Below are 13,528 nucleotides of genomic sequence, written 5' to 3'. Positions count from 1 at the left end.
GAAAACCAGAGCGTCGCCTTCTGTCTGATGGTTGTGAACTGCAGGGGGAGACCTGAGATGTTTTCAAAACCACAGACTCACAGCCTGGTTTGGGTCGGGAGGAACCTCAGAACTCACCCAGTTCCAACTCCCTGCCACGGGCAGGGACAAGAGGCACCCGTGTCCCAGGCACTCAGTGGATGCAGCACGAGCCATTCCAATAGCTAGGGCTGTGTGGCCTCCAACGGGTTTGCCCTTTGCCGAGGCCGTGAGGGGAGGGACGGAGCGGTGCCTGCGCGGTCCCGCCCGGGCGGGCCCCGGCCCGGTGGGTCCCCAGCCTTCGGCAGGGCCGTGCCCGCAGCTGCTCAGCGCCGGGGCCAGGCGCAGGGCCCAGCGGGCCGCTACCGACCAGCCGGTACAGCTCGGGCCCGACACGCGGCCTCCTCGCGGGGCCGGCTGCCGCGCCGGCGAAGCGCCCTGCCCGGGCTATGGGCGACAGCCCCGGGACCGCCCACCGCCGTTGCCATGGCACCGCGTACTCCCACAACCCCCGGTCCCTCAGCGGAAGTAGATCTGGCGGCAGCAGGGCGGCACGATAAGTAGTTCCGTGGTGACGGCGCCGCTGGGAGCGGGCGGCGCGGCTCCGCGGTGCGGAGGGATCTGTGGTAACGGCGCTGTGGCTGTGGGGCACCGCGGCGGCGGGAGCGGCAGGTGGCGCGGCCCTGCCATGTTCAAGAACACGTTCCAAAGTGGGTTCCTCTCGGTGCTGTACAGCATCGGCAGCAAGCCGCTCCAGATCTGGGACAAGAAGGTGAGGCGGCGCCGGGGGCCAGAGGAGCAGCCTCCCGGGGCGGCCGGGCGCTGCAGCCGGTAGGGCCGCGCTCGGGTGGCCGCCGGTGTCTGAGCCGCCAGTGCGAGGTTACCGGGACCCCCGGGGCTGTTTGTTGTGGAGGGGAATGTGTCCGTTTCACGGAATCTTCCGTTCTGCCGTTGTTGAGCAGAGCGCTGCCAGGGCAGCAGCTGGCCCGGGGTCGGGAGCTGCAGCACTTCCAGAGGCTAACACAGTGGCATACGCTGGGAATAAACAGCAGAAAACCAACCGGAGAGGGCTGGAGCAGCTCTGCTCTGGAGGCAGGCTGAGAGAGCTGGGCTGGTTCAGCCTGGAGAAGGCTCTGGGGAGACCTTATTGCAGCCCTTCAGTTCTTAAAAAGGGCCTATAGGGAAGATGGGGAGAGACATTTTAGCAGGGCCTGTTGTGACAGGACAAGGGGCGATGGTTTTAAACTGAAAGAGGGAGATTCAGGCTGGACGTGAGGAAGAAATTCTTTACAATGAGGGTGGTAAAACACTGGCACAGGTTGCCCAGAGAGGAAGTGGATGCACCATTCCTGGAGACATTCAAGGCCAGGCTGGATGTGGTTCTGGGCAACCTGATCTAGATGAAGGCGAACGTGCTCATTGCATTGGACTAGATGAGCTTTGAAGGTCCCTTCCAACCCAAACTGTTATATGATTCTATACAGCAGCTTCTCCAGCGAGCTGGATGTAACTGCCATGGGGCTCTGCTCTCCTGCTTGACCCACTTTAAGCAGGCTTGCTAAAGGCCTTCAGAGGTGGGCTGTGTGGTGGCTTTTCAGGTGTACAAGAAGTCATGAGTGTTTCAGCTGTTTGCTTTTCCCCTCCTGACTGGTTCTGGAGGGGTTCTGTTTAGGGTCCCTGCCTTACTCCGGGTATCTCACATTGGGGAGTCCTGATCAGGAAGTTTGGAAGTGTTGAGACCTGTTGCTTCCTCCCCTTCACAAACCACCTATGGTTCTGTTGCTACCTAAAAGGGATTCTGCAAAGTGCTTCTTGCACCCTCTGAGATCAGGCTCTCCTCTCTGAGGTTATAACCTGTGTTCAGTTACCTGTGCTTGAAACTAACCTGAACTTCTTGTGATTTCAGCAGGAATGAAGGCTTTCAAGGCGGTTCAGCAGGCAGCCATGTTGTTTGACCTCAGTGGGCTCGTGGGAGCATTTACTGGTCATGGGATGGAGGACAGGCAGCGCAGACCCGCCCCATTTCCCATCAATGGGGTGCCCATGCAGCTCTGTAAAGAACTAGGATGCCTGTCATAGCCTGGCTGGGTGCATGTGCCTGCAGTAGGGCTTTTGCACTAATACTGGTGACTTTAGAAGAGTACTGGCAGCTTATTTGGATGGTGTGAGGATGGGATGCATTAAAGACTCTTAGGCAAAACAGATGTAGTGTGCCTCCAGACTGGATGAAGCCATGAGCAGTCTGGGTGACCCTGCTTGGAGGTGGAGGTTGGACTGGAGACCTCCTGAGGTACCTTCCAAAACAAATTGTGCTGTGCAGGGTGACATGGCTGTGATGTGCCATGGTGGGGTTGCCAGCAGGAGCTCTGCTTGCAGGGTTGACATGAGCAGCAGTCTCCTCTGATGCAACAGTCACTGGGTTGGTCAAAAAGACGGACAGAAAGGTCCCCAAGAGCAGTAGCTGGGCGCGCAGGGTTTCCATTGCCTGCTGTATGGCTTGCATGTGGCTGGGCTCCCCTGGCACTGCCCGGTGGCAGCAGCCCTGTGTCTGGTGAGCAGCACGGCAGTGTGTGGGTGCTCTTCCTCACTCGCAGCCTGATGAAGCACAGCCAGCTTAGGCAAGCTTGTTGTGAGGACTGCCCTCACAACAAAGGTTTGGTGTGAAACCAGAGTGGGCTTTTTGATGACTTTGCCCATGGATATCAGCATGGCTTGCTCTTTACCTCACTTTTCCATTTAAAGGAGTTGGGATGGTGGGTTTGTAATAGCTTTGGCATTCCTGTTTTGACACCCTTGATACGTTTGCAGCAGCAGGAGGGATGCTGTCCCAGGGGACTCTGGCAGGACTGAAGTGGCCAGACCTTGTGAAGAGTGTGGTGACTGTCCCACTGTCTGCAGGCAGAAGTTCCCCTTCCAGCCTTGTCTGCAGAGAGCCAGTAACTGCTGGGCTGTGCTCTCTTCTCCTGCCTTCAGTGTCTCTTATGAAGAGACTGTGGGCAAGGTGGTTGCTGTTTGCCTTCCAGCACTGTGTTGTTCTGAGTCCTCTGTTAATTCCTTCTGCATCCTGTCACCATGGTCCCCTCTACAGTTCTTGGAAACAGACTGACCAGTCTGCAGGGGACTTGCAGACGCTTTTCTGCAGAGCAGATGGGAACAGCTGGACGGAACTTGTCAATCCTATGGATCCTCTTGCTGATTTCTCCGTGTTCCTTCTGCTGGCATGTTGATGCATGGTATCATGAGCAATTTCAAATGCTGTGGGGAGAATTCAAGGTCAGCTAGCGTTCAATACCTGCCTGAATGTCAAACATCACCAGGATGCAGATAGCGGTTTCTCTGATGAGCATGGCCAGGATCAAGTCCCTGAAATGCTGTGGCAGGGTCACTCTTGCAGCTTTCTTCTGACTCTGTAGTTCTCTCACACAGCATCCTTGTCTGGGCTACCCCAGACCTCTGCATCATGAATACACCAGCCCATGCTGCTCGCTCCTCCCCAAACCTGTGTGCACCAAGTGCTCCAGCAGAGCCAGGTGGCTCCTGCTTTTGCTTCTTGTCATGTCCCCTCTCCCTTCCTGGGGGACAGAGGTTGGCACAAAGAGCCTTGTGCCTATTCTGGACCCACCACTGGCTTTGAGAAGTGGCTGGCCTGTCCTAAGGGAATGGGTGTACCCATGCCTACAGTAGTCTGGGTGATGGCACTGGCCCTGTTTCAGCTTGCTGTTGCTGGCGCAAACATGGGTTGGGCAGACACTGGATGGAACAGCCCTGAGGAAAAGGACTTGGGGTGTTGGAAGATAAGAAGCTCCCCATGACCTGGCCGTGTGCGTTTGAGCCCAGAATCCCCCGATGTGCTGGGCTGCATCCCCAGAGCGTGAGCAGCAGGTCGAGGGAGGGGATTCTCTCCCTCTATTGCACTCTGGGGAGAACCCCCCTGCAGTCCTGCATCCATCTCTGGGGCAACAACAGAAGAGGGACGTGGAGCTGTTGGAACAAGTCCAGAGGAGGCCACGGAGATGCTGCAAGGGCTGGAGCAGCTCTGCCTGGAGCCAGGCTGAGAGAGCTGGGCTTGTTCAGCCTGGAGAAGAGAAGGCTCCTTAAGGGGAGACCTTAGAGCAGCTCCAGTGCCTAAAGGGGCTACAAGAAACCTGGAGAAGGGCTTTGGACAAGGGCCTGTAGGGACAGGACAAGGGGGAATGGCTTTAACCTGACAGAGGGGAGATTGAGATGAGCTGTTAGGCAGAAGTTCTTCCCTGTGAGGGTGCTGAGGCCCTGGCACAGGTTGCCCAGAGAAGCTGTGGCTGCCCCATCCCTGGCAGTGTTCAAGGCCAGGTTGGACGGGGCTTGGAGCAACCTGCTCTAGTGGAAGGTGTCCCTGCCCGTGGCCGGGGATTGGAGCTGAAAGAGGTCCCTTCCCACCCAAACCAGTCTGGGATTCTGCAATCCCTTAGTGGGGGTTGCTGGCAACAATGCAGGAGTGAGCCTCCAGAGGTCGGCCTTGGACTGTGATGTCCAGTCCACTGGAGTGGGTGGCCGGGTCTGGGGAGGATTGCTCCTCGCTGCTCTTCCTCTGGCCTTTGTTATATGTGACTAGTGTTGCTAGCAGCAACAGCAGCTGCAAGAAAGGTACATGTTCAGACACAAATGTCTGAAGCCACTGCTCTCTCCAAGCTCTGCAAGATTTGAGCTTTACGTCTGCAAAAAATGCTTTTCCAGTTTGTCTTTAGACAGTGGGTAACTTCCCAATTATCCTGATTCAGAGGCTGTTAGGCTTTTGAAGCACTTTTATTTTCTGTGAGGGCTATTACACTTTTTTCCAGCTTCAGAAATCCAGCTTCTTAGGCCTAAGATGGCTAGAGAATATTGGGCAAGTAGAAATGTGGAATGTTTCATTTAGACTTCTAAAATTTTCTGCAATCTTTTCTTTCTGAGTTTCCATGAGGTTGGAGGAAGCCCCTGAAGACCAGAAGCTCTTGCTGAGTAGCCACTCAGGCAGGACTGTCCCTCACACCCTGTACTGCACAGAGCTGGCAGCTCTGCCTAATGGAGCTGGAGATCGCCTTTTGCTGTGAGAGCTCACTGAGAAGGGACACCAGAGCTGGAGGGGGAAGATAGGTGCTCCTCTGGCTGTGACCAAATGTGTCTTCTGTCAGGGAGGTGGTCCCTCCAGGAGGCAGGAGGTGAGCTCAGCCTCTGGTACAGACCTGGGCTCCGGAGTGAGCCGAGGAGCTGAGCTGGGGCATTTCACAGGATCACAGAATCCCAGCTGTTTTGGGATGGAAGGGACCTTAAAGCTCATCTAGATCCAACCCCTTGCCACAGGCAGGGACACCTTCCACTAGACCAGGTTGCTCCAAGCCCCATCCAGCCTGGTCTTGGACACTGCCAGGGATGGGGCAGCCACAGCTTCTCTGGGCACCCTGTGCCAGGGCCTCAGCACCCTCACAGGGAAGAACTTCTGCCTAACAGCTCATCTCAATCTCCCCTCTGTCAGGTTAAAGCCATTCCCCCTTGTCCTGTCCCTACAGGCCCTTGTCCAAAGCCCTTCTCCAGGTTTCTTGTAGCCCCTTTAGGCACTGGAGCTGCTCTAAGGTCTCCCCTTAAGGAGCCTTCTCTTCTCCAGGCTGACCCAGCCCAGCTCTCTCAGCCTGTCTCCAGGCAGAGCTGCTCCAGCCCTCGCAGCATCTCCGTGGCCTCCTCTGGACTTGTTCCAACAGCTCCACGTCCCTCTTCTGTTGTTGCCCCAGAGCTGGATGCAGGACTGCAGGGAGGTTCTCCCAAGAGAGGAGCAGAGGGCCACAATCCCCTTCCGTGACCTGCTGCTCACACTCATGATGCAGCCCAGCACATGGGAGGGGCGGGGTGTTCTTCAACATAAATCTCTGGGAATTGCTTTCATGACAAAGGAGGGATCTGGTTATCCTGTAAGGATCGTCCCTGTGAGCTTAATGTTTTCTGGAAGTATCTGTCAGGCTTGAAGCAGAGTTAAGAGCAGCCTGGCAGGCTGAGCTGACTCTCATCCTTGGCAGCAGCACATGTAGAGACAGGCTGGGGGGTGGGCTGCTCAAAGTGCCCATTTCTTTCTTCCAGCAAATATGTGCAGTGTCACTCAGGTACATCCCTCTGAAGAACTGAAATGTGAAGATGAATTGCTAAATCTTTAAATAATTTTGTAGCTCATCACTGGAACCATCCTGTTAGAAGTTTAATGCATCCTATGGATTAGCAATGGTGATACTGCAGAAATTAATTCATGGAGCCGGAAGGAGCATTGCAGTTTGCTGATCTAGCGTTGGGGAAGAGCAGAGGGCTTAATTAGCAAAGGTGCTTTTAAATGGAGATAAATTTGAGGGGAAGTGAGCTGCTTCATTAAAACGATAAATCCTCAGCTCCTGGGATTCAGCCACATTGCTCGTGGAAAAAAATGAGTTTGTGTTGGCCCTGGCCTCCCTGAGCTTTGCGGGGAGCTGGCTGCATCCAAGTAGCCAAATGCCTGTGCCCCTCAGCAGAGCAGACGATGCCTCTGCGCTTGTGTGTGCTGGAACTATGAAGAATTCCAGCCAGGCTTTCGTCTGGTCCTGCTCTTCCACAGAGGCAGCCAGCCATGCCAGCAGTAGGGACCAAGACCCCCTTGGTGACCTGTGGCTGCTGGTGTCTCCCTTTGCTTCTGTATTGCTCTTACTTGTTTTTATCCCTTATCCCACTCCAGTTTGATCTTCATCTGACACTTTAATGTTTGTTTATTTGGGCCTCTAACACGAGGCTGGAGTCAGTGGTATTCACTGTAGCGTGTCTGGATAGACTGAAGTCTTGCACTTGCTGTCCATGCAGCAAGCTGGGACCTAAACTCTTGGTTGGAGTCCTGGCACTCTGGGGCAGTGATCAAAGCCTTGGAAACAGTGATGGCCAAAACAAAGGGGACCAAGTGAACGTAGATGGGTCCTCCTGGGATGTTTCCCTCTCTCAGTGGAGCTCTCAGTGCTCTTGCTTCCCTCTCAAGTAAAGGAAACTTGTGCTGTCTGCCCTTCTTTTCTTCCAGGTGCGCAATGGCCACATCAAGCGAATCACTGACAATGACATTCAGTCTTTGGTGCTGGAGATCGAAGGAACTAATGTCAGGTAGGAGAAGGCATCTTATTCTGCCCTAATGTGCCCTGGAGACTTGGCCCTGGAGCAGAGTGAAAGATGGTGATGCCTAGCAGGCATCTTCTTCGGACTCTACTTCAATCTCTTTGTCAATAAATTGAAGAATAATAGTCTGGGGTCAGATGCCTGCTACCCTTCTGTGGCACTGTACCACAGTGCCTTTCCCTGGATGTGCTTGGAGAGTTCTCTTTCATCTTCAGCGGGGCTAAGGGATAAAAAATAAAATCCCATTTTTCCATCACTTGGGGGCGGAGGGGGGAAGGCTGTATTTGAATCCCAGTCCCCCCTCAGTCAGTGCCGCCAATTACTGAGAAAGCAGCACTCTGCCTGCTGCATCTTTTATTGTCTTAGGCCTGCTCTGCTGATCTCCTCATGTAACAGCAGAAAGATCAAAGGTAGATGTATGGGGGGAGTTGCTTGTGGTGCTTCACTCCTTGTCTCCATCAGCCAGGGAGAGCAACACGAGCTCCGAGCTCTGCCAGCAGGTTCAGCCTCTCCAGGGCTTCTACAGGGGCCATTGGAGCAGGGAGCTCCTTATAAGGGCAGTGGAGGCTCCTCTCCTGCAGCCAGGCTGAGCCAGTGTTTCCCTTCCTCCCGAGAAGTGTTGATACAGAACTTGCCAGGCGTGACGTGCAGGGCTAGGGCTCACCACCTCTGTGTTCCCAGCCGCATAGGGCACACAGGGCCTCTGCTGTGCTCTGGAGGGCTCTACCTGTTCAGGCAAGGGGAGGAGGAGGTTGCATTAAGAAACAGCACTGACGTGGCCGTGAAACTGAGGAGGTGAAGCTGTCCAGGAAGGTGGTTCATGCCTTGAATGAGAAAAGTGGGATTTGAAATGCATTCTTTGTGCCTTTTATCTTGTTCTCCATGCAGCTACCTCTGAAGCTCTGCCTCCCATTAAAGGAAGCACTTATTCTTGCTGAGATCTTATCTCTTTCTGACTGCCCTCCAAGACTGCATTAGGTCGAGGGAGAGACTTGGGACTTGGGCTGTGTGTTTTGTGCTGTGTGAGATCCTAAAGCATTTTTCTGTCCTCTCAGTACGACGTACATCACATGCCCTGCGGACCCAAAGAAGACCCTGGGCATCAAACTACCTTTCCTAGTGATGATCATCAAGAACCTCAAGAAATACTTCACATTTGAAGTGCAGGTGAGGAGTGTGCAGTGGGGAGTCCCCTCCAGGGAGAGGCCAGGAAGGTGCCGGAAGGCTGCAGTCTTATGCTGGAGCTCCATCAAGGCAGCGAGTGGTCTCCAAAACAGTTTTGCTTCCTTGGCCATGTGATCATAGAATCATGGAATAATTTGGGTTAAAGCTCATCCAGTTCCAATTCTTTGCCACGGGCAGGGACACCTTCCACTAGACCAGGTTGCTCCAAGCCCCGTCCAAGCTGGCCTTGAACACTGCCAGGGATGGGGCAGCCACAGCTTCTCTGGGCAACCTGTGCCAGGGCCTCAGCACCCTCACAGGGAAGAACTTCTGCCTAAGATCTCATCTCAATCTCCCTTATGTCAGGTTAAAGCCATTCCCCTTGTCCTGTCCCTACAGGCCCTTATCCAAAGCCCCTCTCCAGGTTTCTTGTAGCCCCTTTAGGCACTGGAGCTGCTCTAAGGTCTCCCCTTAAGGAGCCTTCTCTTCTCCAGGCTGAACAAGCCCAGCTCTCTCAGCCTGTCTCCAGAGCAGACGTACTCCAGCCCTTGGAACATGTTTGTAGCCTCCTCTGGATTCAGTCGAGCAGTTCCACATCCCTCTGATGTGTCAGGTCTCTGCTATGGGGGCATCAGTCAGCTCTCAAGCACATTGTTGCTATTCCTGAAAAAGGGTCTGTTTCCTGAGTTAAAAATACTTCTGCTGTGACATGGAGGGGTGGGAGAGTCCGCTCTGAGATGGGCAGAGCCTGAGCCTGGAAGACTGTCTTGGGGAGCTGGGGGCCCAGCTGCCAGGTTCAGCAGCCTCCCTTCCTTGCTCCAGGTGCTGGATGATAAGAACGTTCGCCGGCGTTTCCGAGCAAGTAACTACCAGAGCACGACCCGGGTGAAGCCCTTCATCTGCACCATGCCCATGCGGCTGGACGATGGCTGGAACCAAATCCAGTTCAACCTGTCAGATTTCACACGCCGTGCCTACGGGACAAACTACATTGAGACCCTAAGAGTTCAGGTGAGCAGAGGCACGTCCTGCCCACACACACCCATGGTTGGTGATCTTCCTGCCTTGCTGCAGGTTGGGAATCTGGGCTTAGTCTTGACCTGATCCTTTGCCAGTCGTACTCTTTGCAAAGCAGTGTGGGAAGGAAGCAAAGACCTCTCTGAGGCAGCAGAGGTCTTAATGCTGCATCACTTCACTGCGCTAGACTGGGATGAAGAAGCCCATTTCCATCTTGTTTCTCTTGCTGGCTGTTGGTTAGGGTAGGAGTGGCAGTCCACCTAAAGTTCCCAGCAGTGTGTGATGCATCCTGCTGGGGGAAGGTCTGCTGGGAATTAGCTGTGTGCTGCCTTTCTACTCAGACAGCCACTGGACAAGTGGGAGCCTGGCTGGTACAGACCCAGGGAGTCATAGGCTGTAGATATCCTTGGTCAAGCTTGTTTCCTAGTGTGTGTGAAGCCTTCACTGAGCCCCTTGGACCAGAGCTGACAAAATATTTGTTCCTGCTGAGGGCATGAAGTTCCATATGCTAGGGATTCATGTTCCCTGTGTCCAGTGGTATGCATTTGAGGAATATCTTTGAGGAATGCCCATGTGCAGAGTGTGTCTGTTCTTAGCGTGATGGGACTGCTGCAGTTCTGAGATGGACAGGCAGTCTGGGAAATGTTTGTCCTCTCACGTAGCCATGAGGGGGACTGGAGTGACTCCTTTGCTGCCAGCTGATCGTGGAGGCAGTACAGACTGGACAGTCTTATTCCTGACCTCGGGGAGGCCCTGAAGAGGGAGTGTTAAAAGTGCAGCAAGCTGAGGCTGAGAGTGTTCTGGCAAATGCTGATATCGGGGGACAAGTAGGGGTGGGTTCACAGCAAAGGACCCTCTAAGGAGCTAAGGCAGATCTCAGTTTGCAGGGATGCCAGAGCTTGGCCAAATCTCTTGAGCCAGCTTCCGTCACTGGAGAGAGCATTTAGTGCAAAGTAGAGGGCATGGGCCACTGTTTCTTCTCTGATGCCCTATCAGATTCAGAGAGAGGCAGTGAGGTCTCTTCTCCAGCTGCTGAGCCAAGGAACTGAGGCTGCTGCGTGACAGGCAGCTGGATGTGGAAAGATCACATGAAAATGGACTGACTCTGTTTTGACTCTCAGATCCATGCCAACTGTCGCATCCGACGGGTGTACTTCTCTGACCGGCTCTACTCAGAGGATGAGCTCCCAGCTGAGTTCAAGCTGTATCTGCCAGTCCAGAACAAGGCCAAGGTGAGCTAGCCATGGGCAGGGAGGATGGGAGCAGCAGCTGGGCCAGGCTAGCGTTCCTCTTCCTCCTCCCACTGCCTCCACAATCCAGAGTTCCTTCTAGCAGCTGAGCTCTTACAGCTTTGGCCATCAGCACAGGAGCTCCCTCACTGCTGCCAGGGTGAGCAGTGTGTCGGGGTGCCTCGCTGAGTGACTTTCCTGCCAAAGCACATAGACGTTGTCATTCCCATCTAGGAGCAGGGTGAGCTGTGCAGCTGCTCTCCACGTCCTTCCTGTCCATGCTGAAGGGCTCTGGGCAGGGTGGCAGCCTCCCAGCATCTCTCCAGGGCTTTTACCCATGACTCAGCACAGCAGCTTTGCTCTTCAGAGCTAGCTGCAGCTTCACACTTGTATTCCAGGAGAGAAGCTGTTTGTGTCCCAAATTTATTCCCCTCTCATCTCTTCCCTGCTGGATGCAGATGGCAGTGCTAAGAGGGAAGGGGATAGGCAAGGTTGTGGGTGCCCAGCAGGAGGAGAGGCCAAGCTCTGCTCTACTGGTAATGGGAGAGGAGTCCCTGGCATATTGGCAGCAGTCTTGAGGCTTGTGAGGAAGCACCCTCTTTGCCAGGACCATCTTGTCCCAGTGCAGATGCTGCTTTTAGCAGAAAAGATTTCTGGGCAGAATTTCAAGGAACTGAGGGAGGATGTTGGGTGCTGGTCTCAGCGGGAGGTAGAAGGGAGTGTTAACAGCAGGTCACCTTTCCGAGGAACCTGCCACTGCCCTCTGGGCAGTGGTAGCCTCCCAGGAGTGTCTGGGGAGTGCTTGGAGCCCTCCTAGTACCATTGTCTTGGTGTTGCAAAGTCTACTAAGTGTCTCCTTGCTTCTCCCTGCTCTGTCCAGCAATAACACCACGTTGGGAAGAGATGTGAGAAATGTTCGGGGTCAGTCAGAAAACAAAAGCAGGTGGAAGAGAAGGCCCTACTGAGACCAAGTTTTAGATCAGCTCACCTTGCCTACGGTAACTTTGATTCACCTGTTATCCCTCTTCTGGATAGGACACAGTTAACCATGTAACAGCTCTGGGACTACTTTTTGGTGTGTAAGTTGTACAGAATCAGAATTTTCTTAGTTGTTCCTATAGTGCTGAGCCTGAACACTGTAAATGGCCTGGTACTGATCTTGTGTTGCACAGAGGGGTTGCGCCAAGCGGCCACTGTGCCTCCAAGAAGGAGATTCAGCAGGAATTACGGAGTTAAGTGTGTCCTCTTGAAGATACCAATGTTATTTTTTTTTCCTTCCTTGTTTTCCATCTCTTGTTTTGTATGTGCTCTCAATATGGTTGTAAAACTCTTGGAAAGTTATTAAACATTTGACTCTAAGTCTGCTTCTGGCTTCTTTCTCCTTTGATGGATCCTTTAAGTTGCACATATTAGTGCTTCAGAAAGTGCTGAAGAATTTCTTTAGGAACCCAGATGTTAGAATTTGCCTCTGAATGTGACTTTGATTGGCACCCTCACTGTTCAAGTGATGGCACAGACATGAACAGCAGCAATCTAGAGAGAGGAAAAATACTAAGGTTTCCATAGAGGAGGCAGAATCTCTCTCCAGTGCTTGAAATTTATGGTGCTCTACCTATGACAAAAACTCATGCTGTTCACTTTTAGTCTATGGAAATGGGTTTTTCACTCCCTTCTTGAAGCTGTTTTCACAGCAGTGACAAATTGGTCTTAATCTGCCTATTACGGCACAGCTCTACTCGCTGTGTAGTTAACCAGTTCAGCCCAGCTCTCATCCAAGCCTTTTGCAGCTACTTATAGCAAGAGACACACAATAGTCTTCCAGCTGCCAAATTGTCCCTTTCCCCAGGGATCAAAGGGGAGATTTAGCAAAGCAGCATAACAGGAGCGGAAGTCTTTTCCTGTGCTGAAGCTGCCCTTCCCTGCCTCAAACCAATCTGCCTTTGTTGTGGAAAGGCTTTCAGAGGGGAGGCTGCAGACCTCCGCCAGTAATGGAGAATCTGGGAGCAGCTGATTCCTTTCCTCCCTGGACCAGGCTCCCACAGCTACTCTGGTGGGTAGGTACCTAGGGCAGGTCCTGATCCTTTCCTGGTGCTGGGCTGTGCAGTGATTTATTGTCCCGTAAAACAAAGCTGGTCTCTCCCAGGAAGAAGAGAGCCTGTTGTGACACATCTGGGCTTAATCCTGACCACTGACTCTCCACCTGGTTTAAAGGTTTGGCGTGTCTGTACCTTCACAGTCAGCAGTTCCTCTGTATGGACCCTGCTTTATCTCTGTGGCACCTTTAAAGCTAGTGGGTTTTGACCTGGAGGCACTGCCACGTGGTGCTGGATTGCACTTGCAGAAGGCTTTCTGGAGGAGACCTTTCCAATTTTTATTGCAGCTGAATAGCATGGTAGCTCTAAGGAGCCAAGCCAGGGAAGCCCACGTGGGAAGGCACCATCCATCTTGCTTTGGCATCTGTCAGATCTTGGCTGGACTTGAGATTAAGTTAAGTGGAATTGCATGGTGCTGTGTGCCAAGGATTGGCCTTAATGAAGCCCATGGTGACGTTTTCCTGCCACATTTGCAAAGCTTGCCAGGGCTGCAAGGGAGCTGCTGAGGGAATCCGTCAGATCCCAGCAGCCTTTCCTGCAAGCCCTCGCTCAGGAGCAGGTGTTCCTGGTGGTCGGTGGTGGCCAAGCACTTGCCAGGAGCTGCTGCTGCCTTTCCCTGCCTCGCTAGGGTCTGCTGGAGTCACCCCTTGTCCCTGAGGAGTTGGCCTTGCTCTGAGTGAGTGACTTTAATGTGTTAAGAGGGGCTGGGCTCCCCGGGGCCCTGAGCTGGCTGCCTCCATGGAGAGATTAGATGGGCCTATGCCAATTCCTGCACAGCATCTAGGAGCTGTGCCAGCTGTGCTGGAGTAAACTCCCAGCTGCAAGCCCTTGCATCCACGGGGACCCTCTGTCTATTTTTTAATAGGAAACAAAATACTG

The 13,528-nt window shown here is 53.6% G+C and overlaps 1 protein-coding gene across 2 annotated transcripts; it reads left to right on the top strand.

The window, feature by feature from the left end:
- The first annotated feature begins 520 nt into the window (after window positions 1–520).
- CFAP20 (cilia and flagella associated protein 20) lies at window positions 521–11,915 on the top strand. 2 transcript variants are annotated; one of them, XM_030511806.1, is made up of 6 exons: window positions 521–790; window positions 7,055–7,134; window positions 8,202–8,313; window positions 9,133–9,321; window positions 10,449–10,559; window positions 11,437–11,915. In XM_030511806.1, the coding sequence occupies exons 1-6, from the start codon at window positions 707–709 to the stop codon at window positions 11,440–11,442; spliced, it is 582 nt and encodes a 193-aa protein (XP_030367666.1). In that variant the 5' UTR covers window positions 521–706; the 3' UTR covers window positions 11,443–11,915. The 2 variants fall into 2 exon arrangements, with proteins under 2 accessions (XP_030367666.1, XP_030367665.1); XM_030511805.1 differs by lacking the exon at window positions 11,437–11,915 and having other exon boundaries at window positions 10,449–10,568.
- The last annotated feature ends 1,613 nt before the right edge of the window (window positions 11,916–13,528 follow it).

Source organism: Strigops habroptila, chromosome Z, assembly GCF_004027225.2.
Source record: "Strigops habroptila isolate Jane chromosome Z, bStrHab1.2.pri, whole genome shotgun sequence".
NCBI lineage: Eukaryota > Metazoa > Chordata > Aves > Psittaciformes > Psittacidae > Strigops > Strigops habroptila.
This window is presented reverse-complemented; position numbering and strand designations above follow the sequence as displayed.

Bases quoted from the DNA above. Each gene is read 5' to 3' on its own strand.
- CFAP20 (XM_030511805.1), top strand. From the start codon at position 707: ATGTTCAAGAACACGTTCCAAAGTGGGTTCCTCTCGGTGCTGTACAGC. The intron at 791-7,054 runs GTGAGGCGGCGC...CTTTTCTTCCAG, and splicing joins TCCAGATCTGGGACAAGAAG to GTGCGCAATGGCCACATCAA. The intron at 8,314-9,132 runs GTGAGGAGTGTG...TCCTTGCTCCAG, and splicing joins ACTTCACATTTGAAGTGCAG to GTGCTGGATGATAAGAACGT.